Source organism: Dunckerocampus dactyliophorus, chromosome 9, assembly GCF_027744805.1.
Source record: "Dunckerocampus dactyliophorus isolate RoL2022-P2 chromosome 9, RoL_Ddac_1.1, whole genome shotgun sequence".
Lineage (NCBI taxonomy): Eukaryota > Metazoa > Chordata > Actinopteri > Syngnathiformes > Syngnathidae > Dunckerocampus > Dunckerocampus dactyliophorus.
In genome coordinates, this window is record NC_072827.1 from 10,141,264 (window position 1) to 10,168,382 (window position 27,119).

At 41.3% G+C, this 27,119-nt stretch overlaps 1 protein-coding gene and 1 long non-coding RNA gene across 2 annotated transcripts in view; one reads left to right on the top strand and one right to left on the bottom strand.

The window, feature by feature from the left end:
- LOC129187830 (E3 ubiquitin-protein ligase SH3RF3-like) overlaps positions 1–23,568 on the top strand; it is a 133,416-nt gene extending 109,848 nt beyond the window's left edge. Inside the window, exons 6-10 of the mRNA XM_054787567.1 lie at positions 1,245–1,415; positions 5,602–5,867; positions 9,967–10,292; positions 16,040–16,407; positions 18,331–23,568. Coding sequence (XP_054643542.1) covers positions 1,245–1,415; positions 5,602–5,867; positions 9,967–10,292; positions 16,040–16,407; positions 18,331–18,499 — 1,300 coding nt within the window. The 3' untranslated portion in view covers positions 18,500–23,568. The remainder of the gene's footprint in view (positions 1–1,244; positions 1,416–5,601; positions 5,868–9,966; positions 10,293–16,039; positions 16,408–18,330) is intronic.
- On the bottom strand, positions 8,542–12,645 carry LOC129187833 (uncharacterized). Its single transcript, XR_008572472.1, has 3 exons — positions 12,572–12,645; positions 9,434–9,593; positions 8,542–9,345 (listed from the first exon to the last, which is right to left on the bottom strand). It is a non-coding gene; the product is annotated as an uncharacterized LOC129187833 (long non-coding RNA).
- Positions 23,569–27,119: the final 3,551 nt, after the last annotated feature.

Consider the following 27,119-nt stretch of genomic DNA (forward strand, 5'->3'; position numbering starts at 1 on the left):
GAGCCGCTTCACTCCACGCTCTCATCGTTTGTCATCGGCAACGACGACGACACAAGCTCGTTTGTAATGGAAAGGTAGATGCCACTGATAGTATGCCACGCAGGAGCCCACTCCAGCACACAGAAAAGGCGCTAAATACTTCCTGTTACAACTCCTGATAGTTGGCAGCGGGATGGTGGAGCCATTCACAACGTTGGAGGTTGGCTTCTTTCTAAAATGATCCTAGCGTTATAATTAATTCCCATCTGTTAGCATGTTGCATGCACCAAATGATGTCAGCTCACGTGAACGTTGGAACACTTCTTCCTACCAGCTCGTGAAAATCCAAATCAATATACAATAATTGTGGATTCTTTATGTATAAATGGAATAATTTCATAGTTAGAGCATAGCAAACCTGTTTAAACCTTCTCAGTACAGGTTTTAACATTGTTAGAGCCCTCTAGACGTGAAATAACACCCCTATAGCTATCCTAATACTCGTACTACCAAATATAGTAGGCATAATAAGAGAAAATAAGACATAAATAAGACTTGTGTGTTGCTGTAAATGTGTTCCGGTGATAGGGGAGCTCAGTGCGGGGTTGGACAGGAAGTGATGTCGGGGATTCAGAGCTGAGTTTTAGCTTGGCGTGGGTCACAGTAGCACAGTAACACAGTAGCCTGTGTTAGGGATTATTGAGTTATTAGATGCCACGGGAAAATGTTGCTGGTTTCAAAATAGACAAGAGACAAGACAAGTTCTTTGAGAATAATGAGGTGCAATGTCATAAAACTACCATGCAAGGAGACACATAAAAAAACTGAACCAGACGCCTTCTAGAGAAGACATGACGTGAGATCATTCAAAGCTGCAATAAAAGCCTGTTCTGGCGATCAAGTCTGGTGCTTGTGTGTCTCACCGATCATTACAGTAACATTAATGACACCTACAGTAGTGACCAGGGTAGAATACAACATATCATCACAACGTCTTTGAATGCATCTTCATGTACCAATTTTTATGTTTAAAAGTGCTTAATTTAGGCAAAGAAATGTCAAATTTGGCTTATTTTTAACTAATAATAGCCAAGGATGTCACATTTATGACATTTCTGCATAAGACAATCCAAAAAATGTGTTGTGGGATACATTGTGGTGATCTGTGACCATGTATTTTTAATTCAGTCATGTGGTATGTTTTGTTTTTGGTCACATATGTTGTCAGTCAGTAAATCCTTTCTGTTTTCTTGGTACTTTTTCAGCTACCTAGCGCTTTACGCATACAAGCCACAGAAGGCTGACGAGCTTGAACTCCGCAAAGGGGAGATGTACCGGGTGACGGAGAAGTGTCAGGATGGATGGTTCAAAGGTACCTCGCTGAGAACGGCGGCGTCTGGTGTCTTCCCAGGAAACTACGTCACGCCTGTGTCCAGGTCAGTGCTGTGGCACAGTAGAATCAGTCAAAAATGTCGAAAATGCGGTTTGTTGACAGGGGTTTTGTTTAATGGAACATACAATTTGTCGCGGAAGTGATGTTAAAGATTCTTTTATGGGAACAGAATAATATTTCTTTTGCTGTCAAACATCCTATCATTCTTGTAAAACAAATAAATGGAATAACTGGACTCCCTGAATGCATGTATCGTCTTTACGTTTGGTCTTAGAGCAGGGGTGTCCAAAGTGCCATTTTTGGAACATTGTAAAAATATAATTTAACAAGAAAACGGAAAAAAAAATAACCAAAGTGAAAAAATCTGCAGTAATTTTATGACAATAAAGCAAAAATATTAACAGAAAAAGTCAGAATTTTACCAAAAATAATGTCAGAATATTAGGAAAAATTACATAATTTTAGTAATATTAAATTGAAATACCAACGAAAAAAAGATGGTATTTTGTTAGCATTTTTTGAAAATTAGGTTGGCGAAAAATTTATTGTGTTATGAGCGTAAATTCCTGATTACTGGAAGAAAATTGAGAAGAAGAAAATTGAAATAGTTGGAAAAAAATGTAAATAAATTATTTTCATAATTAATCATTTTTACAAAAATAAATTCCAAATATTATGGGTATGAAATCATAAATATGAGAAGAAAAATTACAAGAAGAAAGTTGAAAAAAAGAAGAAAAAAAAGAAAATTGTTTTTTTATTGTAAATAATAAAATGGGGGTAAAACAGAAAAAAGAGAATGAAAAAGAAGAAAAAAAAGACAAGAAAATTGCCACAAAATTGGTATAGATGGATTTTTTTGTTGTGAAAAAAATGGAAAAAACAGCTGTAATTTTATGAGCGTAAAGTCAAAATATCACAAGAAAATAGTTGTATTCTAACAAGCAAAAAAGTTACAATTTTTGAATTTTTAAGAATAAACATATAATACAGTATTATGAGGTAAAATAATGTCATTTTATTAGCAAACAATTGAAATAGTGAAGAAATACTATTATGACAAACAAACAGAACAAAATAAAATTGTAATTTTTGGAAACTGACCTTGGGGAAAAAGTCATAATGTTATGGGAATAAAGTCAACAAAATAACAGCTAGTTCTAATAAGGTTGTGGAAAAACCTATAGACAATATAACAACAATAAAGTCAAATATTATGGCAATAAAGTTGAAATGATAAACACAATTGAACATTTTGTGGGAAAAAACTGCAGAAATGAATAAAACAGCTGGCGTTTTATGAGAATAAAGTCAAAAATTGCTATTTTACGAGAAAAAACGTGAAATGTTATCAGGAAATATAATCCCATTATGGTAGCATAGAGTTGATATATTCATTTGGTATATTATCCATCCATCTGTTTTCTATGCCGCTTATCATCACTTGGGTCGCGGGGGTATGCTGGAGCCTATCCCAGCATTTTCTCTGCCGTACTTGCGCTAGCACATACTCCGAGTAGATGACTATCAGCATCTTGACCATCATCCTCATAAAACGTCTTATTATCATTGCTGTAAGCAATCAAACACCACTCGCTATTAAAACCTCAGGAGATAAAAAAGTAAGTGCGCTGAGGTCATATTTGTTCATTTTTATAGCCGCCATCATTCCTCAGAGGAGGACAGGACAGCTCATCTGTATTCTGCCCCACCATGCAATCCAACAATAGGAGCGACAAAAGCGAAGGAGTGTCGGATTAATAGAAACACAAACAAGCGGGAGAAAGATAATGAAGGCTGGAGGAAAGAAGGGGGGGGGGGGTGATAAAAACAAAGAGGTCGGGCGCAGATGAAAGGAAAGGTGAAAAGTGGAGAAGAAGCAGTGACAATGGAGACTATGAGAAAGAGCAGCAGGTGCCACCTTCCGATTGATGCAATGTGTAAGTAGCAATGGGAGACAATTTGTTGTATTTGTTGTATTGTTTGTACTTGTCCTCCATAAGCTGCAAGGCTTCTCTATGATGCACACACACAAACACACACACACACACACACACACACACACCTCTGAGGACACTTTATTGACTGGCTATATTTTCCTAGTGATTAACCAGAGGCACTTAGCCCTGAAATATACTTTAGTGTCCACACTAAATATTTATGACACACTTTCGCTTGGACTGTTGAGTTTATGTTTCAGATTCACTCGTCTTCTTTGCCCGCGTTGCTGTCTGGTTATCGCTTTCACCCGAGTCTCACTAGCCTAACCCCGCCCCCCGCTCTGTGCCAGCCCACTGATTGGATGTTTGGCATTACGGCTAAAGTCTAAAATGTCTAGCGACTCACCACTAGTGAATGATAATGTAAGATGACGAATGAAAGATGGAATGGGACTCACGGTGTAGCCTTTAACCTGGTCGTCAGGCTAGTGCTAGAGGCTAGCACGCTAGAGATTACGTTTCTAAATTTCCGTAGCTTTGAGGCAAGCTTGACTGTTGAAGCTAGGTGCTTCTGTGGTAGAGCTGCAACAATTAATCGGCGATTAATCGATTATCTAGTTAATCAATAATTATTTTGATTTTAAAATGTAAATCCTCTGATTCAGCCTCTCAGATGTGAATATTTTTTTTAATTCCTTTGTCATCCATGAAAGCAGACCTATTATCTTTGTGTTTTAGCTTTGACTTTGGAAAACAGTGATGATATGGATCAAACTCTTTGTGTTTGGTTCTTATTGATTTGGTCCATCTAGGGCAGAGTGTCCAAAGTGCGGTCCGGGGGGGCCATTTGTGGCCCTTGACTCCTTTATTATTGGCCCGCGGTATGTTGTAGAAATAAAGTTATACACAAAAAAAATGGGAAAATTGAACAAGGAGGCCCAATGTAAAGAGAAGAAGTATACAGTATACATACAGTATATATCAAAATATTAAGGTGGCCCCCGGCATCATGAGTGGAAAAAGTTTGGACACCCCTGGTGTCGGTTACTCGATGTACTGAAACAACAAGCATTAGATGAATCGACTAAGAAGATAACTGTTAGTTGCAGCTCTATGCCACAGCCAAAGCAAACCTTTGCGTCTCAGCACACAACTCTGGTACGTTCAACCGCTAAACCTGGTACGAAATCTGGGAAAAACATTATCTGTGAAGCATAAAGACATAAACATGTAAAAATTGTAGACTTTTTTTAAACAGTGGTACATGTATGATGTGGATTTGACCCATATTATCACATATTTATAAATTAATACCAACTTATGGTGAATGAGATGATACAAAATATATATTTTTGACCAAATATCTGCACCGTGTTCCCTCGGTTGTGTACCCGTTTGATTTTGCAAAATAATAGTAGCTTATTAAATGTTGCTTCAAATGTAATGTGTCCTCAAAGTGCCATCTTATCCTCACTTGCATCATTTTATTGTGTTTATTTGGATAAATATTGCAATTGCAGAGATGCCCATGTTGCGCAAACACAGTCGCTCCCAATTGGACTTCCTCCTCCGTTGCTCAAACAGACGTGCACACTTTAGTCAGGACGTAATGCAACGCTTTTCCTGGCTCACCCCAACCAACCATAAACCCCAAAACGATATATACGCCTCAAGTTGCCCTTGAACATGTCCCTACAGCCTGTTTTGCACAAAGATTGTGCAATGCCACGTTAAAAGTCACTCCACCGCCATGTCGTGCATGTCCGTACATAACTTAACAACACAGGCTTAATGTCACCCCAGTGTGTGATATTTTCAATAGCTTTCCGGCACTTCGCCGCAGGGGTGCCGCAACAGTAACGTCATTTTGAGCCGACTCCTCCAGCTGTCCCACTCAAACAAGCATCAATACCGTGCCAGCCTATCAACATAACATTCTGTTCCGCCTCTCCGTCTCCGTGCACTTCACTCAAAAAGCTCATATATCTGATGGGAAACGGCTGTGTGTACTGGGGGCCGGCCAAAATATCCTCTTGTCCCCTTTGTAGGTGGTTTTAAAACTCAAGTTCTTTCAAAGATGGAGCACACACACGAGGCCATAACTCTGTATATGACAGGAAGTCAATGGGTTACAAAAAGAGCATGTATAGTGCAGTCAATAAAGTCCCTCTTTCGGTACTGCCATTCAATATTCCGCAGAAGAAACACGAGTAACCGGCAGCGTCCCGTTCATTTGAAACTTTTGGTTGTCAAAATGAAGGTGACGTCACCCTCTTCTCCGTTCTTCAGGGCTACATTTGGAGGTGGTGCTACACGCGGATCGTGTTTGTCCAGTCCAGGAAACGGAGGAGGCGTTGGATGCAGTCAGGCGGGGGGTAAAATCTCAGATCCCTCTTCTCCAGCGTCTCCGGGGCCGTCTTCATCCCGTCCCTCCACGCCGCTGGCCAACTCAGTCAGTCCTGCCTCCTCGCCGCAGACGGCAGCCGCGCAGCTAAAGAACTGCCTGCGCTCCGGTCAGCATTCTGTCAACCAGACACGCACGTCAATGCAGCTGGGTAAGCAGACCGCATAACCCAGCTTTTCAATCAGTACTCATTGAAAATCTGTGTGTGTGCACTCTCATTCCAGATTTATGCAACCTTTAGGTAGCTTCCTAACAGTTATTGACGCTTTCACATTGAATGGACGTCATCAAAGGTTGTAGTGGTGATCAACTGTACGGGTGGTCCTTGGGTTGTACAAGTGCGTATCGTTCTTAGATGGTGCAGTAAGTCAAGCTTTGGAACGTATCTGTATACTAGAGACGGCTTGTTATTTTATTTACAGTTTATTAATACGAGGAAAAGCCTTCCCTTTCTCATTTCAAATCTCCGTCGCCGCAGGCAATCAGTGACTTTCTGGCTATGGGTTAATCTAATCACAGGTCAATCTTGAACTGTGCCACCCTGCTACGTGAGTTCAGTGAGTGTTAACAGCCTGCTTGACCGGAGGCAGTGCTCATACACACAGCCGGGAAAACACACAGGAAGGCACTGGAGAAAATGCATTCTTTTTGAAAGCTGATGCAGACCAGATAGTCGTGTTGAAGAGTGATCGGTCTACCAGCTTCAGGATGAGCGAGAATCATGGGGTTCGTACGTTATAGCGATCTAATTTATCTTATTTGTTATGTATCGTGTAAAACTAAGACATGAATAACATCAAATTAAAAGCACAAAATGAATGCCGACCCACCATCCACCAGTTTAACTTCCAGCCAAGTGTTTCCAGAGAGATTATTACATCGCTGTTTGACGTGTGTGGTAAGAGGCAGTGCGCTAGCATGAATTAACTTGAGACAAATGTGCACATTAGCACTCAATAAGTCATCAAAACTTACCTTTATGCATTCCCACATAGTATCAGCATTTGACACCAAATATGAGGTGAAAAAAAATGGTAAAAATACAGAAGTAGTCTATCTGTGACATGAGATAAAGTTAGCACACGCACAATGGACATGCGTCAAGTGAGACGGATGTAACAGAGAGAATCCGGCCACTTTCCAAAACAAAACATTAAAAAAAATGAAATAATGGAAATAAGTTTTTCTTTCTGTGCGGCCCAGTACCAAATGACCCGTGGCCCGGAGCTTGGGGACCACTGCCTTACAGGATACCGCAGTATTGGGTCAACTAGGTATCCCCAGATTTGCTGTGTGATCCAAGATGCTTGAATAAACAATCAGTGCTGGGAATGTAATCTGTCCACATGTTTTGCCAACATCTCGAGATTCAACGCAACAAAGGCTAAAATACAACAGTTTGTCACAAGCAATATTGTATGATAACCAGGACTGTGTACGAGGACTGAGAAAAAAGGTTGCGGAAAAACGAATTAAAAAATGAGCTTGGACTGTGCATAAATCAACAGAGAGGACACACATGGCAAAAAACATTTGAAACGTTCAGAATACTCATTCAAAATGTTAAAAAAACCGGGCCGCACGGTCTGGAGATTGGGATGACCTGGGTTTGATTCTCCCTTCGGCATTTCCTTGGGCACTCCCGTGTGTGCGTGGGTTTTTTTCCGGGTACTCCGGTTTCCTCCCACATTCCAAAAACATGCATGTTAGGTTAATCGGTATGAATGTGAGTGTGAATGGTTGTTTGTCAATATGTGATTATTTATTATTGTTAATACCTGTGATTGGCTGGTGACCAGTCCCAGATGTACCCCGCCAGTCAGCTGGGATAGGCTCCAGCATACCCCCGCGACCCTAATGAGGAGAAGCGGTATAGAAAATGAATGTTGAAAAACCGAGGTTCTAGTCTAACCAAATCAACAGAGGACACACATGCCAAAAAAAAAATTCTTGAAAAAACGAGGTTTGACTGTACATAAATTAACAGAGGAGACACAGATGGTAAAAAATGTTCAAAACGTAATATTTGTTTGATTCGTTCAAAATGTTCAAAAGCTGAGGTTTGACTGTACATATTATAAATCGACAGAGGAGACACACATGCCAAAAAAACATTTGAAACGTCCAAAAAACAAAATTTGACAGTAATCAAACCAACAGAGGTGACACACATGCCAGAAAACATTCAGTGTCCACAACTTTATTGGAAATATTCGGAAGTCAAGGTTTGACTGTACATACTGTAATCAACAGAGGAGACACGCATGCCAAAATACTTTGGAAATGCAGGTATTAGTTTGATATGTTTGAAAACCAAGGCTTGACTGTACACAAATGAACAGAGGAGACACACATGCCAAAAAACATTTGAAGCATTCAAAATATTTGTTTGAAACATTCGAAAGCCAAGGTTGGACTGGACCTACTAGAGTCAACAGAGACACACATGGCAAAAATATATATATTCCAAGGTTTGACTTGGTTTTCAAATGTATTTCAAATGTATATATATTTTTTGGACACGTGTGCCCAAAAACTTTCAAAATATTTGTTTGGTTTGTTTGAAACCGAAGTTTGATTGTAAACAAATCAACAGATGACGCAAATGCCAAGAAAAGTTCTAAATGGTTTCACTGTACATAAATCAACAGAGAAGACACACATAACTAAATATGTTTGAAACCTTCAAAATATTACCAGGGGCCAAAAAACGTTCGAAATATTCGCTCAAAACATTTGAAAATCAAGGTTTAACTGTTCATAAACAGGTTTAACTGTTCGTAAATCAACAAAGGAGACACACATGCCAAAAAACAGCGAGTGTGAGTAAAGGGTAGCAGAGCTAACCGAAGGTAAACTGAAATCTGCTTATCGAAACATTGTGGGTATAACGGTGGTGTTGTACGAACACTGGCAGGTCTGCATGGGCTGCATGGTGACTGAGAGTGATGTGCAGCAGGAGCAGGTGTAGGAGTGTTGTGTTAAAACACACACACACACATATAGCACGACATGACTGGGCCACACAAAAACACACACTGAATGACATCACTTTGTTTTGGTGTCCAGTGTGGGCGTAATGACAGAGCCTCTTGCCTTTTTCCCTCTGGTTCCCATACACACACACACACCATCTGGATGACATTACAGAATAAAGTATGTGTCAGGCGGTTATATCACATGACCAGAAAGCCACTCTTGCGTTGTGTTGTCCGGCAGGTGGCTTGAAACCGCATGTGTGTGCATGTGCATGTGCACAAGTATGTTTTTTGGTTTTATCCTGCGGTGCACATAAAAGCGACTTTCTGCATGGGAAGTCGTGTAGAGTTAAGTGTTTGTTGTTTTGCAATTTTGGGTTGCCTATTTACAGTTTGTTGTTTGAATTCACTTTTCACAGCAGTCATTTTGATATCATAAAAGAGTCAATCGTAGGGCGTTTCTCTTCTCTCTGTGCTTTTTTATGATGTTCATTTTCACTTCCAGGGTGATGGTTTTCCTTTTCTTTGGTGCGATACCACTTGGGAGACATAATTAAGTGTAAAAGTTTCATTTATGAGCAATGTTATTCTCAGCGTGGCTGAGCAGGCACACAGTCAGGTTTCCCACACGTCCTGGAGAACCTGGAAAGCCTTGAAAATGATGGGTAAAATGGGTAAAAACATGGTGAAATTATCCTGGAAAACGGGTCAAGTTATGCGTGTGCATGTCTGTTCTCACTTTGGACCCAAGGCACAGCCAGTCTCTGCTTCTAGCCGGAACAGCGCCCCATGTGATGCTACCAGCCAATCAAATTTGCATTTCTGCTACAGCAGTTCCGAAGCAAGTTGCTTTGTTGCTTGCTTTAGTGACTTTTCAGACCTTGATAAGGACTTCACACCTAGAGACAAAACTGTAAGTTGCAAAGTGTCGCTAGTATTGATCCGCATGACGGCATAGCTTGCCTCTGTAGCGGCTCAAAATGTCCTGGAAAGTAATTTCAGGTAAAGAGTGAGAACCTTGAACCTGATTCTTCCGCTGGAGCTAATTTTTGGAATGAGTCTCATGTTCACAAAACAAAATTACGTTTTGAATCCATTCGGAACGTCATAAACCAAGGACCACCTGTATTTGTAACTAATAATAAACCTTAGAGTGTCTTGAGATGTGTGAAATATGGAGATAACCTCCCCCCCCATGAGTTAATGAGGACAAATGGCTGCTGTCAGTTACAGTATCTTCATGCAGAAAATGTGTGTATGTGTCTGTTTTAGTCCACAGTTCTCCTGCTGGAAGTCCAGAGCGCCCCACGGTGTCCATATCATCCCTGCGCTCTCAGAGCTCCTCCCCGTCACGTTGCTCCAGCCAGTCGGGTCGCCCTCTCTCCATGACGTCCCCGGGACCTAGTTTGGGACCCTCGCCCTTGTCGTCGCCCGCGTCGCGGCCCCACCTGCCCCTCTCATCTCCTCTGTCCTGTCTCACGCCGCCTAACGTGTCAGCGGTGCTCCTTAATGGGGAAGCGGGTAGCCCCCTCCAGCCGCCCTCACCAGGCCCCTCGCACGCACCTTCCCCTTGCGCCCTTGCCCCCAAAACAGAAAAGGTAAGTCTTGTCATCAAAGAAAAACAAACTGGTGCATGGTTATGTGCATGTGGATAGACTTTTTGGACAATTGTATGCTTGGCAGTTTTCTGTTTCAGTTTGACGGCCTCCCAGTGCACAAAGCAAGGTCCTCTAAGGCTTTTTTGCATACATTTGGTGGGGGAGAACTTAAGAGCCCTCACCTCAACCCCATCTAACACCTTTGAAGGGATCTCGAACAGAGATTGTGAGCCAGAAGGCCCTCTCTCTCTCGTAGAAAATCATAGCATTTGAGGGAACCGTTACCGATCTCCGGTATTTTCACATGAAATATTACTTCTATGATGGATAGTTCATGTTTTGTACTGACTAACTTGCTAAGCAACGACAGTGGAACCTTGTTTTTTGCACAATCCAGTTTGCGTTGGATTTGGTTTTTGACGAAAATGTCTCAGTTGCCATGCTCTGTCTCGGTTATCGTACACACGAAGTATCCACGTGTTGGTGACCCAGTCTCTGCGAAGAATGGATGGGTGGTTCTTTTAGAGTTGGGACACTATAGACTGATTCCAGCCAGTGAATCCTTTAATCATCTTTATTATGGATGTGTGGGGGGGTGGTTTATGTCTTCATAAAAGGCACACAGAACGATAAACAACTCTGTATCTGTCTCTTTCTGTCTTCCTTTTAAGCACTGCACCATGCACTGATGAGGAGTTCAAGCGCACTGCGTGATTTTGCGTGTTAGCGACATCTGTGCTTTTTTTGTACATTTAGTACGGCTAGTGCCAGAACTTTCATGAAGAAGAGAAACACTATTGAATTTCGAAGAAAGAAGGAGAAAATTACAAGGTAGCAGGTAGCATCTGTGACAATGGCATCGTAATGTAAAGGTTCCTAGTTAGCACAGGTTGCAGGGGGAACAGTTTAAGGGAGACACATAACAGCTTGGTTTTTGTTGGTACAGACTATTGAGACAAACCGAGGTACCACTGTACACCCTTTCAGCCAAACTAATGTAACACAGTGGAACTTCGATTAGCATGTTTTTTGGTTAACATCGAAAATTTACCTTGCCTCTGTTTGCATAAATTTTCCGGTTAGCGTACATTATGGCACGCGTCTTGCCGTGTTATTAATAATCTGCGTGAGTCCAACTGAGGGCTTAATATATTTTTATCACAAAACGTCCTTGTTAGCAGCCTATTAGCTTGTTAATACATGGAAACAGGAACCGGAGGTCAGCTCCATCACCCGTCTATGATGTCATCAGCGGTTGACCCAGTAGTTCTTTGCTAGCTAACACAGTTATGCCTCAAATTTTTGCTTTTTAATTGTAAAAATATTTTAAAAAACGTGTTTTGTGTTATCATTTTTGGTTTTCTGGAACAGACTGATTGGATTTGCATGATTTCTTATGGGGAAAAATGATTTGATTAGAGTGAGTCGGACCTTCTGGAACGGATTAATGACGCTAACCAAGGTTCCACTGTACTCCAAATTAGTAAACAAAACAAAATATTCTGCCAATTAAACAGATCTGTCTGAAAATGTAATAGCTTTTTAGTTGACACATGCGGTACCCCTCTAGCAAAAACAGTGAAACATATGCAAGCTAATTATTGAACCATTTTTCTTTCAACAAAGCTGCACAGCATTTGGACATGTTGGAGCTAAAGTGCGCTAATGAGTTCATTTCTCGTTCCACAGAACTTGCAAGCGTTTCACTCTGCCCCAACCTCTCGCATCCGTACTCAACTTTGACTCATGGGCTGCCTCGGCTGCTGCGGGTGTCAAACGGGGACGTGCGCACGTTGAGCGATGGCAGAGAATAGCGCGCATCTGTCTAAGCTCCATTTGTTTTCGCTGCTGGCTCCGCTATGTTGGACAGCTAATCTAACTACATGGCGAGCTGACAAACAGCTCTGTGACGGTGGAACAGCAGGCTTGTTTACATCATCCCCCTCAAAGACGGCTCTTGTTTTTTACGAGGCCCACATATTCAGAATGAATCCTCTCATCCTAACACAAGCGCAGATTGGAGTTGCATTGTCTTTACCTGTCTCTCCTAGTGTAGCTTCTTCACTAATAGGAGTACAGTTAATCCCTGCTTTTCCTGGGGGTTACCCCAGGACGACCAGAAAAAATGCGAGTAATTGATGCGCCCATAAAATGTCCATTTTTCACACACGGCTAACTCCCCCCCCTCCAAACCCTTCTGCTAGCCTGACGTTGACGTTCTCCTCCAATTTTCCACACTTCTTAAACATATTTAAAGTTTAAAATGTACAGCCACTCACCACTAATGAATCGTCGTGTATTAATTTGAGGCTGGATGGGCTGTGGAAGCTAGTGCTAACGTAGCCACACACACCGTTTGTCTCAGCACACCACTATGGTGCATTCAAGGGCATTCAACATGTAAAAATTGTGGGCTTTCCAACACAGGTACATGTATGCTGTACATTTTACCTAAATTACCATCTATTTATAAAATATTTCAGACTTTTAAAAAAGAAATGCAAAACAGACATGTTTGTGTTCTCTTACGGACAAAAGTATCGAGACGCCATGCTTTCCATGAAATGGAAGAAGATATGAACTTTGTCTGTTGTGGTTCATCTCAAAGGTGTCTGATGGGATGGAGGTCAGGGCTCTCAGGTTCTTCCGCCAAAGTCATCCATCATGCCGGAACAGAGAAGAAAATTACCCAAACGCGTTCCACACTGTTGGAAACATCCAAATGCCCAGAATGTGTTGGTTTGGTGTACGACTTCCATTTGAGGGGAAATCCGGAGTCAACAAGTCTAACCCCTGATTGATATCCATTTATCACTCAACACGTTGTGCTTTGAATTTCACCTTTTCCACTGATTGGATTTGCATGATTTCTTATGGGGAAAAAGTGATTTGATTAGAGTGAGTCGGACCTTCTGGAACGGATTAATGACGCTAACCAAGGTTCCACTGTACTCCAAATTAGTAAACAAAGAAAAATATTCTGCCAATTAAACAGATCTGTCTGAAAATGTAATAGCTTTTTAGTTGACACACGCGGTCATCCATAAGATGCATTCAAAGATGCTGTGATGATATGTAGTATTCGACACTGGTCACTAGGTGTCAGTAATGTTACTATAATGATCGGTAAGCACCAGACTGGATTGAACAGGCTTTTATTGCAGGTTTGAACGATCTCACAACAGGCACAATGTCCCCTAACACGGGCTACTTTTGCGGCTGTAACCCATGCCAAGCTAAAACCCAACACTGAACCCCTGACGTCACTTCCTGTCCACGCCCCCGGAACACATTTACAGCAACACACACACACACGAGTATTAGTCTTATTTAAAATGTTGTCCATATGCAGTGGTGTGAAAAAGTGTTTTCCCCCTTCCTGATTTCTTATTTTTTGCAGGTTTGTCACACTTAAATGTTTCAGATCATCAAACAAATTTAAATATTAGTCAATGACAACACAACTGAACACAAAATGCAATTTTTTTTTAAATATTAAGGGATTACTTTGTATTATTAAGGGGGAAAAAAATCCAAACCTGCATGGCCCTCTGTGATTGCCCCCCTGTTAAAACTTAACTAAGATTAATTGAGATCTATCAGTCTGGAAAAGTGTTATAAAGCCATTTCTAAAGCTTTGGGACTCCAGCGAACCACAGTGAGAGCCATTATCCACAAATGGTGAAAACATGGAACAGTGGTGAACCTTTCCAGGAGGGGCCGGCCAACCAAAAGGACCCCAAGAGCGTAGCGACGACTCATCCAAGAGGTCACAAAAGACCCCGCAACAACATCCAAAGAACTGCAGGCCTCACTTGCCTCACCTAAGGTAAGTGTTCATGACTCCACTGTAAGAAAGACACTGGGCAAAAACGGCCTGCATGGCAGAGTTCTGAGACGAAAACCACTGCTGAACAAAAAGAACATTTAGGTTCATCTCAATTTTGCCAGAAAACATCTTGATGATCCCCCAAGACCTTTGGGAAAATACTTTGTGGTCTGACGAGACAAAATTTGAACTTTTTGGAAGGTGTGTGTCCCCTTACATCTGGCGTAAATGTAACACTGCATTTCAGAAAAAGAACATCATATCAAGAGTAAAATATGGTGGTGGTAGTGTGATGGTCTGGGGCTGTTTTGCTGCTTCAGGACCTGGAAGACTTGCTGTGACAAATGGAACTATGAATTCTGCTGTCTACCAAAAAAATCCTGAAGGAGAATGTCCAGCCATCTGTTTGTGACCTCAAGCTGACACGAACCTGGGTTCTGCAGCAGGAAAATGATCCAAAACACACCAGCAAGTCCACCTCTGAATGGCTGAAGAAAAACATAATGAAGACTTTGGAGTGATCTAGTCAAAGTCCTGACCTGAATCTTATTGCGATGCTGTTGCATGACCTTAAAAATGTGGTTCATGCTGGAAAACCCTCCAATGTGGCTGAATTACAACAACTCTGCAAAGATGAGTAAGACAAATATCCTCCACAGCGCTGTAAGAGACTCATTGCAAGGTATTGCTTGATTGCAGTTGCTGCTAAGGGTGTCAAATCACTTTTTCACACAGGGCCATGTAGGTTTGGATGTTTTTTCTCCCTTAATAATAAAAAGTTTCATTTAAAAACTGCATTTTGTGTTCAATTGCGTTGTCATTGACAAATTGTTACATTTTTTTGATGATCTGAAACATTTAAGTGTGACAAACATACAAAAAAATAAGAAATCAGGACACTTCACAACACTGTATGTGTCATGTTCTCTTATTATGCCTGCTGTATTGGGTAATAAAGGTGTAAAGGTGACTATAGGGGTGTTAGTTCATGTCCAGAGAGCTCTAACAATGTTCAAGACATTGGTTGTAAACGGGTTTTCTATGCTCTAACTGCAAAAATATTCCATTTAGAAATAAGGAATCCTATTTTGCATTCGGGTCTAGATCCAATGAACTGCGATAAACGAGGGATTTATGAATATATTATTCAGAGACCAGGCTCTTTATCGTTATTGTGCAAATGTGCTATTTTCTTTGCGTGTGGATGGTTTAGGAAGCACGGTTTGGATTCTATAAGTGATATACTGCATCATTATCATTCTAATCGTAATACGATAGGTGTTCAATCATCGCACACACACACTCACACAGCTGGTGGTGATGTTGCACCGTCTGCCTGTTCTGGTCTAACTCAAACTACGGGAAGTGATAAAGCACTTCCGATAATGTCTGGCAGACAGCTCCAAACACACACACACACACCATGTTGAACATTATGAGCTCATAGTGAAACTGTCAACTTGATGCTTGTCAGGGAGTCCTCCGTGGAGTTTAATCTGTATTTAATGTAGTTTAGTGTACGCTTAGATGTGTAAACTGTGATGCTGGTCTTGTGTGGAAGAAGAAACGTGATTGACAGCATCTGTCAGCTCTGTATTCATCCTTGGAAATATCATTTACTGGAAAAGCACTTCAAATTGTGTTGAGCATTGGTGCGCAAATGATGCACTAATGATTGCTGGGTGCGCAAAAGCACGTTACACACGCGTCTCTTCTACATTTATCACGTGACCCTATCAATAACCAATCACATGCTCTGCTGCATGTATACTGTATGTTTTATGCTACATGTGGGCTATAAAAGAGAATGCAATGCATAATAAGGCGTGTGCTGCCATCTTGTGGCTGATTGTGGAACAACCATGTGACGCTGACTTTAAAACAAGGGTTTTCCTTCTCTCCACTTCTGCTCCCTCAGAAGGAGAGAAAAGCAGGGGGTCTCTTGAAGCTCTTGTCAGGGGCAGCGGCCAAGAAGAAACCTCGCTCGCCTCCTTCCTCCCCGCCCACCTACGACCCTTCTCAAGGCGCGGTGGCCACCGACGTCAGCCACCACCCTCACCACCATCACCACCACCACGCCCGCTCGGGGTCTTGCCCCATGGCCTCTCAGGGGCGGGCCGGCTCCTGTCCGGTGGAGATCGACATGGCAGGGGCCGTGGGGTTGGAACCCCTGCACAGGAAATCGGGCTCCTTAGATACAAACTTTCCCATGTCACCTCCAGCAACGCGAGCTAGCAGCGTCCTGATGGTGCTCCGACCCGAACCCAAACCCTTGTCCAGGGAGAGGTGGGTGGTCGTACTGTGTGTTTGTATTCGCCTTGTGATTGGCTGATGACCAGTCCGGGGCATATCCCCCCTCGTATGACGGGTTCAGATCATGAACCACCTGTGATAATTCCCTCAAGGAAACAGACTCAAACTGCTCCAAAACAGCTGCTTTGCTGGTAATTAGCGATGCATTCTCATGCAACCTATCCTTGGTCCAACGTCTTGCAGTGTGTCTGCATTCTCGTCTGAGAAGGCGTGTCATGAAGCCACGCGATATAGAAAGTGAATATAATATATACAATGCATGATTTTGGACATGAACACATGGCTTTCCCTTTTCTGTGCATTCTAAATATTGAAAAACTGAACAGCTAATAATGCAACGTAATTGCCTATAAACCCCTCTAAATAAACAGCCAACAATGTTTTATATACATGCTGTGACCATGTGACCATCTCGTTACAGGCACATTCCTGATAACATGTAATATTTTGCCGTATTTTGCTCATTTTAAGCCTGTGAGCAATGCACTGTGTCACTATGCCATAAAAGTAGTGCTTCGATGTTAGCTCCTGCAGTAACAATATTGCTATAGCTTGGTTAATACGCAGGTCATGTAATCCAGATGGAGCGTTGTTGCCGTTTTTTGGAGTTTTTTTAGCAGGCTTTATAGGCGGAATAGGTGAATCCCTGACGTGTGAAGTTAGCTCTCTCGTGCTGGTAGTTTTTCTCGCACAGGAAAGGGAAAGACGTGTGTTCATGTCTCACATAAGGACTATGGATGATGGGCAAAAATCCCAAAAAGTGCAGTTTTCCTTTAACAACCATTGATCCTGTTCAGTTCCCACATTTACTGTAACGTCATATTTTCTGTGACAGTTTTCCTATTGAAAATGAATGGGCGCCACCTACGAATGGAAAATAATTGGACATTTTCCATTGTGTCCACTCTTAACTTTCTGCTTATTCTACATTCTACAACTCATCGGTTGCTGGTTCAATCCTCATTCATCCATCTTCTATGCCGCTTATACTCACTCGGGTCGCGGGTATGCTGATGTCGGGCGAGACCCTGGACTGGTCGCCAGCCAATCACAGGGCACATATAGACAAACAACCATTCACACTCACATTCATACCTATGGACAATTTAGAGTCTCCAATCAAACTAACATGCATGTTTTTGGAATGTGGAAGGAAACCGAAACCGAAAACCCAAGCATGGGGGGAACATGCAAACTCCACACAGAGACGATGCCCCCTCCTGGTGAAAAATAATTTTACGTTTTTTATTATTGTGACATTCCACTTGTTCTACAGGTTGACATGACTCAGGTGGTAGATTGGTGGTCTCCCAACACTGGTTGCTGGTTCGATCCGCAGCCCTCTTGTAATCATTCAACATATTTATACTTTTTAACAATCATTCTGCATTTTCACATTCCAACATTTCAAATTCCGCCAATTTTTTGTCCGCCAACTACTCCCGCATTCCCACTTCAAAATGTTCAGCTCATCCAGGACATGCAGGCTATCCATAAGGACTTTTCTAAAAATTCCCACATTTTCATGGGACATTTTCCCATTGAAAATGAACAGACATTTTCAAAGTGGTCTCTTATTGGTGGAAATTCATTTTACATTGACATGTAAAATGTCAGTGTCACATTCTGTTTATTCTGTGCACGGCGGCATGGCTCTCCCAACCTGATGGTAGCTGGTTCGATCATCGGGCGGTGAATAGATTTCATTTCCACGGTATTTCAACATTCATTCTACATTTCAGTTCAGCCTGAGCATTTCAGCACTCACGCGCGTTTAGGTGTAGTTTAGGGGTAAGTTCTGACTTGGAATTTGTATGTAACACTTGCGGGCCACTTGTTGCAGTTGCAGTATCGACTGATTGGTGGATGTACTTTTGTGTGTCTCATGTGGGGCAGGTACCGTGTGGTGGTGCCCTACCCGCCCCAAAGCGAGGCAGAGATCGAGCTTCGAGAGGGCGACGTGGTGTTCGTGCACAAGAAGCGTGACGACGGCTGGTACAAAGGCACCCTGCAGAGGACGGGACAGACCGGCTTGTTTCCCGGCAGCTTTGTGGAGAGCTTCTAGAGGAAACGCGCGCACACCATGCTGGCGTTTCCAACCCGCCTTAAGGAGATGCTCACCTTCAAAAATGTCCCTTTTTCCCAAAACCGAGTGAATAGACAGTAGCACAAGAACGTCTGGCTCTATCAGCACACCAGGATTTCACCAGGATGAAGGATTCCCACCCCTTCCCCATCCTCTAAAGCACAGAAAGAAAAGCTTCCCAGGTGTAGTCCACCAGCTTCAAACCGCGACCTCAGAACTCCTCTTCCTCTCGGACCCAAACAGGATTGTCGTGTTTGTGGCAATAAGCACACCGGCGCTTCTTTTACACGTGTTGGAGATCAATTCCCGTAGCGTTATGTTTTCCCCTTCTTTTCTTTTTGTTCTGCTCGATATCTGTGTTGTCCCAACCCCGTCATGCTGTGATCTGTCACTGGATGTTTTGTTGTTGTTTTTTGTTGTTTTTTTTTAATTCTAATTATTTTAACAACGAACGGTGCAGTCATTTTGATATTTATTACAAATTTATACAGCCGCCTTTTATTTCATGTTTTCTCACGCACACGTTGGCTTCAGGTGAGGAAGAAAATGGCTTGAATGTAAAAAACAAACAAACAGTAGAAGTCTTGATATCCATGATTTGTTGAGATGCACTCATGCAGACTTTATCAAACGCGACGGCTGTTGTCCATCCCGACTTCTTTTTCACCCAAAACAAAAAAAACGTATCCACGTGAATTTGGGAAAATAAGCTTTTCGTTGTACGGCTCTTGTTGATATTTTTCTATATGGCTTCAGTGGGTGTACAGCGTGCTTTATGAAGCTCTATATGTCCTGACTGGAAGTCCAGACACGTTTACATCCGTCACACGATCTACCTTTTCCCCTCCTTGGAGAGAGAAGCACAGCCAAACTCAAGGGTTGACTCACTCAGAGTGTGTGTGCGTGTGTGTGTGTGTGAGAGGTTCTGTAACAAAGGAAAGGGCTGATAGGAACAGGGGATGTGTGTGAATATCCTCATAGGAGTGTAAAGTGTGATTGAGGGAAATGTTTTTATTTTCATTTTTCATTGGCTAATCAACTCAACGGATATAAAAAGGTGATGTCACCCTCTGAAAGCACACTGGAGCCTCCGTTAGTGCGTTCTTCAGTTAACGCCGAAAGTTGACGGCAAAATTTTGTCTCGGTTTGCGCACTGTCTGGGGGTCTCGAGGACAGTTTACAATTTCATTCAAGCAGGAGTAGATCAAAGCAACTTAGCTGCCAGAGTCTGAGAGAGAGATTAGCGGCCAACGATGGTTTCGTGAAGTCCAGTCGATCTCTGAGGAAGAGGAACCCAGTTCTGTTTCCTTTGACGACTTCTGTCAGAGAGGCGGCACAAAGGCCTGTCTTATGTTGGACAGCTAATTGCTCCTCAGACAGAGATGAACAAAATGGCATATCTGGAAACTGTGTGTGTGTGTGTGTGTGTGTGTGTGTGTGTGCGCAGATAAAATCAACAGGGAGCATCTTTTCCAAGTGAAAGGTCTTCTGAATGTATTACGTCTCTGTGGTAGACAAGCACGTTGCAGTACTTTGACTAAAACCCAGTGGAAAATATTCCATTCCTAACAGTACATTTTCCGTACAATATGGCGTGCGCCGGGTCTCGTTGTTAATACGTTGCATCAGTCCAGCTGTGTTCTTAATGTATTTGTAGCATAAAACATCCTTGCTAGCAGCCTTTGAGGTTGCTGGTACGTGGAAACAGGAAGCGGAAGCTAGCGCCGTCACCCGTCTGTGATGTCACCAGCGGTTGACTCGGGGGTGTCCAAACCTGTGTTTTTGTTGGCCCACAGCACGTTTTAAAAATATAACATAACAAGAATTTAAAAATAACAACAACAACAGTAAAAATGAGAAAAATCAGCGGAACAACTTCCTTGCATTTTTCACGACGTGGCCCTGGAAACAGTTTGGACACCCCTACGGTAGTTCTTTGCTAACTGGCACAGTTACGCCACACTTCTCAAAAACGTTAAGACAAAACACATTGTTATAGTTTTACAAATATAGTTTTACATACATAACACAAATATAAATGCATATACATGTTGAAAGAAAGGGATGAATTCATATTTTAGGTTACTTTTACATTTTTTGCAGGTGTGATTGTTGCCATAGACACGATGTGGACACCACCTTCTTGTTTTGCCATGAGTTATTTCTTGAATTCAATAGTGTTTCTCACCTCAAGCCTCTGCTTTTCTTTTGATCAGGGCCGCGAAATAAGCCAAAATGGAGCCAAAGAAAGTTGCAAGTGCCAGCATTTTCATAAAGAAGGGGAGAAACACTTTCATTCAAGACATAACTCATAGCAAAACAAGAAGGTGGTGTCCGTGTTGGTGTCGCTGCCGCATCATGTCTTTGGCAACAATCATGTTTTCGGTGAAGGTAAACGTGACCTTAAAGGTTCATTTACCCCTTTCATTCCTCATTTATATGTATTTAGACATGTATTTTGAATTGTTTTCTGCATGTAAAACTATAAACGTATTTTATCTTTTAGGCATTGTAGGCTTCCTGGAACAGATTAGTTGGATTTACATTATTTCTTATGGGAGGAATTGATTTGGTTAGAGTGTGACTTACTGTCACGGATGCTAACCAAGGTTCCACTGTCCTCCAGCCGACATAAAAAGGTGACGTCACCCTGTGATATACTATATTTTTGTGTTTGAAAAAGCTCTAAACAAATGTAAGACAGTGGTACCGCGGTTTTTGTTATTTATTTACACCCCCACCAAAATGTAATGAGCTCTCGCTCTAGCCTTCTACAAAATTCCATGGAAATCAGTGGTGTAGCTTTTGCGTAATCCTGCAAACAAACCAAGAAACAATACCTCTCGCCCTCATTTCATGGTAATCACGCCTAATTCTTGGCAAAAGTTTGCAAAGTATTGCTGCTAGTTTGCTACGGTGGATCCCTGAACATTTTTGATATTTTTATCTCCGAAAATAGGCAATTTTCCCCACAGAAAACACAGTGGGTAACTTTTAAATACGTGATAATACAGTAAAATGTACAGCATACAGGTACCAGCCCACAATCTTTACATGTCTATGTCTTTGCGCTTCACTGTGTTTTTTCGTCCAGCATTTAGATTTCACACTTTTTCCATCGGTCCTTGAAAGCACCATAGATGCTTTGAGACGGAAAAGTAAATTTAACAGCACAAGTTAATATATGATGGAAAATTGCAGTCTGGATTATGTAGACGCAACTGCCTGACGCCTGCTAGCCTCTAGCGCTGGCCTGACGACCAGGCTAAAGGCTACACCGTGACTCCCATTCCATCTGTTCGTCCATCATCTTATCTTACGTTACCAATGATTAGTGGTGAGTAGCTATACATTTTATGCTTTAAATCAGGGGTGTCCAAAGTGCGGCCCGGGGGCCATTTGCGGCCGTCGGCTGTGATTTTATCGGCCCGCTGCGCAGTCTACAAATGTAATTTAACAAGGAAACTTAAAACAAAACAACAGCAGCAAAAATTGGAAAATCAGCCAAAAGGAAAAAAAAAAAAGCCATAATTTCCCAAGAATAAAGTAATAGTGTGAGGAAAAATGAAAAATGTCATTTTAGTAGCATGAAGTTGAAATATTAAAGAAAAAGTTTGTTTTTTTTAAGTCAAAAACAATGAATAAAGTTGTTATTTGTGGAAGAAGGGGGGAAATGTATGACATGGGAATAAAGTCAAAATATCAGGAGAAGAAAAGAAGTTGAAATATTTGGAAAAGTATACAAAAAAAATCAATAGAAATTTTTACCAGAGTAAAGTCAAACTATTAAGAGAAAAACATAGTTTTCTAATGAGAAGAAAGTAGCAATTTTATGACAATAAGCTTGTAAAATGAAGAAAAATATTATTTTAGTAAAAATATTATTGTTTTAAAAAATATAAAGTTATTACAGTTAGAAAATTTTAAAAAATAATCAGAAGAAATTGAAAAAACAGCTGTAATTTTACGGGAATAAAGTCAAAATAGTAGTCATAATTGAATGAAGAACAAAACGTCCCAATTTTACAAGAATAAACTTGTATTATTATAGAAAAAAACATTATTTTTAGCAGCATTTCACCTATATTACACACCTATATTACCTATATTTCACCTATATTGAGTTGCAAATAGCTTCTTAGCATATCTCAATGTGTTGCTTTACAAAATATCAAAGTGGCTCTTGCATCCTTTCATTTTTCACTATGTGGCCCTCGCTGGAAAAAGTTTGGACACCCCTGCTTTAAATAAATAAATACATTTTCTGAATCTAATCGACTAATTACACCAGTCACTTTTATTGCAAATTGGAGGGGGAGGAGCAAGCGCTTGCTATTCTGCAAAGAGCGGGGATCTACTCGGTTGCGCCTCTTCTCAGCGCAGTCCACGGAATTGAAACACGTCATTTGTCCTCCATTTGGTCCAAGTAAATGTCATATTTTGGGTGAAATTGTGATTGAAAGTGTCCAAACGTTAGGAGATGGCAAGCCCTGGCTTCCAGTGAGGCTGCACAGAGGATCTTGGTGCATTCTGGGTAATCCTGTGCATCTGGAGCAACTCCGCAAAGTAGATTAAGGTCAAAGTTGAAGTGGAGAGAGTCGTAAAGCAGCAAAGCCGGACTTGACAGACTCCTATTTGTTTTGAAATGAAATGATGGGCGATTTGCACAAAAAAAACGTTCATTTCAGTCTTTATGACGGCTGACTGATGCGCGTGTGTGTGTGTGCGTGTGTATGTGTTGGGGGGGGGCCTCTGTATGTAGCTCGATACATGACAACAAAAAAAAAAGGCGACATGGACGCTCATCAGGACTGAGTCAGGTCTTTCGTGTACAGCAAACGAAAAGAAAAAAAAAGTCTATCTGATTCTATATTGTGCAGAATATTTATAGGCCTTTGGTGCCGTTGACGTCCTGCTCTGCGCTGGCCGTGCTCAGCGCTCTACCATGTGATCATGATGCATCGTCTTGTACTGATGACCCGTGGTTGACTCGATTGTTTTTTCATGTCAAGTGCATTTTTCGCAATAAATGCCTTTTGATTTAAAAATGACTTCTTTGTTTCATTTTACTTTTGCAACTTCATGAACGCAAAGGAGAATACAGACTCTAGAACGCATTCATCTACAGTCTAACCCCGATGTCTTACGCCCCAGTTTTTCTATGATTCATACTGTATTGTTCTGCAAATTTGAGGGCCCAAGCAAAGCACCCGATGTGTCGCTGACTCACCTTCTATGCAGTGTTTTTATTGGGTGAGGCTGCTAAATAACCCACCATGGGGCCAAAGGAAGCTGCAAGTGCCGGCAATTTCATAAGGAAGGTGAGAGACACTATTGAATTCAAGAAAAACACCTAAGCGAAGTTGGCCTCCCACCCCACTCAAAACTCTGGTCAGGTAGTCTCATTTGTTAGTGCTGCGTTTGTGCTCTTTTGTGCAATTAAAATGATGCTTTCGTTTTTGAGTTATTATAGTTTATTTTATTAGTCAATCAAAGTTCACCCAGCCCCCACATCCTCGGAATGAAACCAAAATAGCCCAAATTTTTAGTGCTGCGTTTGTGCTGTTTTGAGCGATTAAAATTAATGTTTGCGCTGCTTTCATTTTTTAGTTATTACAGTTTATTTTATTGGTCAGCCAAAGTTCACCCAGCCCCTGACTTGCTCGGAATGAAACCAAAATAGTCTAATTTTTAGTGCTACGTTTGTGCTGTTTTGTGCAATTAAAATTAATGTTTGCGCTAATTTCATTTTTTAGTTATTACAGTTTATTTTATTGGTCAATCAAAGTTCACCCAGGCCCCGACATCCTCAGAATGAAACCAAAAGAGTGTCATTTTTTTAGTGCTGCGTTTGTGCTGTTTTCTGCAATTAAAATTAACGTTTGCGCTGCTTTCGTTTTTGCGTTATTACAGTTTATTTTATTGGTCAACCAAAGTTCACCCAGCCCCCAACATGCTCGGAATGAAACCAAAATAGTCTCATTTTTTTTAGTGCTACGTTTGTGCTGTTTTGTGAAAATAAAATGAACGTTTGCGCTGCTTTCGTTTTTTAGTTATTACAGCTTATTTTATTGGTCAACCAAAGTTCACCTAGCCCCCGACGTGCTCGGAATGAAACCAAAATTGTCTAATTTTTTTGTGATACATTTGTGCTGTTTTGTGCAATTAACGTTTGCGCTGCTTTCGTTTTTGAGTTATTATAGAGGTTTTTTTATAGGTCAGGTAACTCAGGTAAGAAAAAGTCATCTTAAATTACTAAGATGGTGTCCCCTCCCCGTTTTCCCTCGCTGCTCCTTGCCACGTTCAACAGCAAGAGTCTTCAATCAAGGTTAAAGTGATTTCATTCATCATTTATCATTATTTTTGCTTTGTTTTCTGCATGGAAAACTGTAATTATTCTCTATAAAATGATTTATTTGTTCATATTTTTGGGTGTCTGGAATGGTTTAATTGGATTGGCATTATTTACTTTGGGAAAAATTGTTTCGGTTTTTGTATGTTTCACTTTTTGTCGGGCGTTTTGGAACATATTAATCATGAAAACGGAGGCACCACTGTAGATCGCCAATAACATTTTTATTTCATTTGACTTTAATCTGTTTTTATATGTTGTATTGTATTGTACTTTATTTATCCCACATCAGGGAAATTCACGTGTTACAGCAGCAAGCAAGATACGCAAGTAAAGAAAATATTATTTTATCATTCATATACTTCAGACTGATGCAAGAAAAACTATCTGGTACATTCATGAATCCATCTATCTATTTTTTCTATACCACTTCATATTTTACAAGCGTAAAATACGTGTAAATAGCCTAATCCGTTCCAAGATCTTCCCAAACTCACCCCTTTGGCCCTTCAAAATATTCAAAGTCCACCAAATGGGAAAATATAAAAATATAAAAACATAGTAGATATAGTCCAATATAAAATTAAAAAAGATACTTGGTGTGGCCCGCATGGTGGTCTAGTGGTTAGCACATTGGCCAATACAGGAACAGCCTGGAGATTGGGAAGCCCTGGGTTCGATTCTCCCCTGGGCATTTCTGTGTGGAGTTTGCATGTTCTCCCCGTGTGCGTGTGGGTTTTCTCCGGGTACTCCGGCTTCCTCCCACATTCCCAAAAACATGCAGGTGAGGTTAATTGGCGACTCTAAATTGTCCATAGGTATGAATGTGAGTGTGAATGGTTGTTTGTCTATATGTGCCCTGCGATTGGCTGGCGACCAGTCCAGGTACCCTGCCTGTCGCCCGAAGTCAGCTGGGATAGGCTCCAGCATGCCCCCGCGACCCTAATGAGGATGAAGCGGTATAGAAAATGGATGGATGGATACTTGGTGTGGACTTGAGTGCAGTTTGGTTAGTTTTCAGACTGGCATTTTTGTCGGCAGATGCTCAGTTAAGTAACAGTATGGCAATGGGGACATGGGACACATAAAAAAAACTTGCCATGACTGTAAAGTAGAACTAGATTTTAATTATTTCATTTATGTTGTTTTATTTTATTACAAAAAAAAGCTGTAACACAGACGGCACAGTGCAGTTTTATCCTGACTTTTTATTTGATTTGATTATGGCTGAGACAGACGATGCAGTGCAGTTTTAACACCACTGCAGAACTAGAACCCTTATTTTATTTTGATCATATCTTAATTAATCATTAAATTCATTTAATATTATAATTTAATCATTATTTTTGTTTTGTTTTCTATTATTTTGTTGTATTTTATTTTATAATAGCGTATTTTTCAGCTATAACAGGCTTTCGTCATAAAAGGCCCAAATCCAACCATCATTAGCAAACAGTGTGTGTGTGTGAGAAGCCCAAGAGCTTGAGCATGGGAAAGGGTGTGACACGCGCTCCCACCCAGAAGCTTTACCCCTCGCGGGGAGGTAAAGGGGCCTCCCTCCGTGAGACGCTTCTCCACAGGTGTTCTCCTCCAAGGCCCATCAGCGAGGTGCTGTTACCTCCTGCAGGGAATCCATCCTCATTCTCACGATTTACGCCACACGGTGCAGCAGAGATGAAGGTGAGACGCTAGGGGGGGGGGGGGGGGGGGGGGGGGGAGTGTATTTCCTTTCAGAAAGTGATGCCGTCTGAACAAGCCAAGCTCAGACAACCTTGACGTTGTCCTTCAACGGAAGAAGTTTCTTTTCAAAGAAAACTTACATCATACTCTCTCTCTGCATCAAGCGACATCCATACAAACACCTCCAAAGCTTTCACGTTATGTAATAAACACAATACTAATATAATCATTTCATGTAGTTGCATTGTTTATTTTGGTGGGCCAGCCAGGACACCCTTCCTCCCCTCAAGAATTGATCCAAAACCAAAAATAGGGAGAGCAAAAAGGACAAAAAACGGTAGTGAAATCGGGAGGGTTGACAGCATGTTTGCCCTTCAGTGTTTGTGACCCTGCAAATTTGCAGGTTTTTGGTCAAAAAGCAATTTCATTATTGATCAGGGTTAATGTTTTTCTCCATTTTTTTCATTCACCGTGTCTGTAACAATTTTACTTATTTTTTTTACTTATAAAACACATCTTTCACCCTAATTTGATCATTTGTTTTCTAAATTTTTGTCACAAAACACG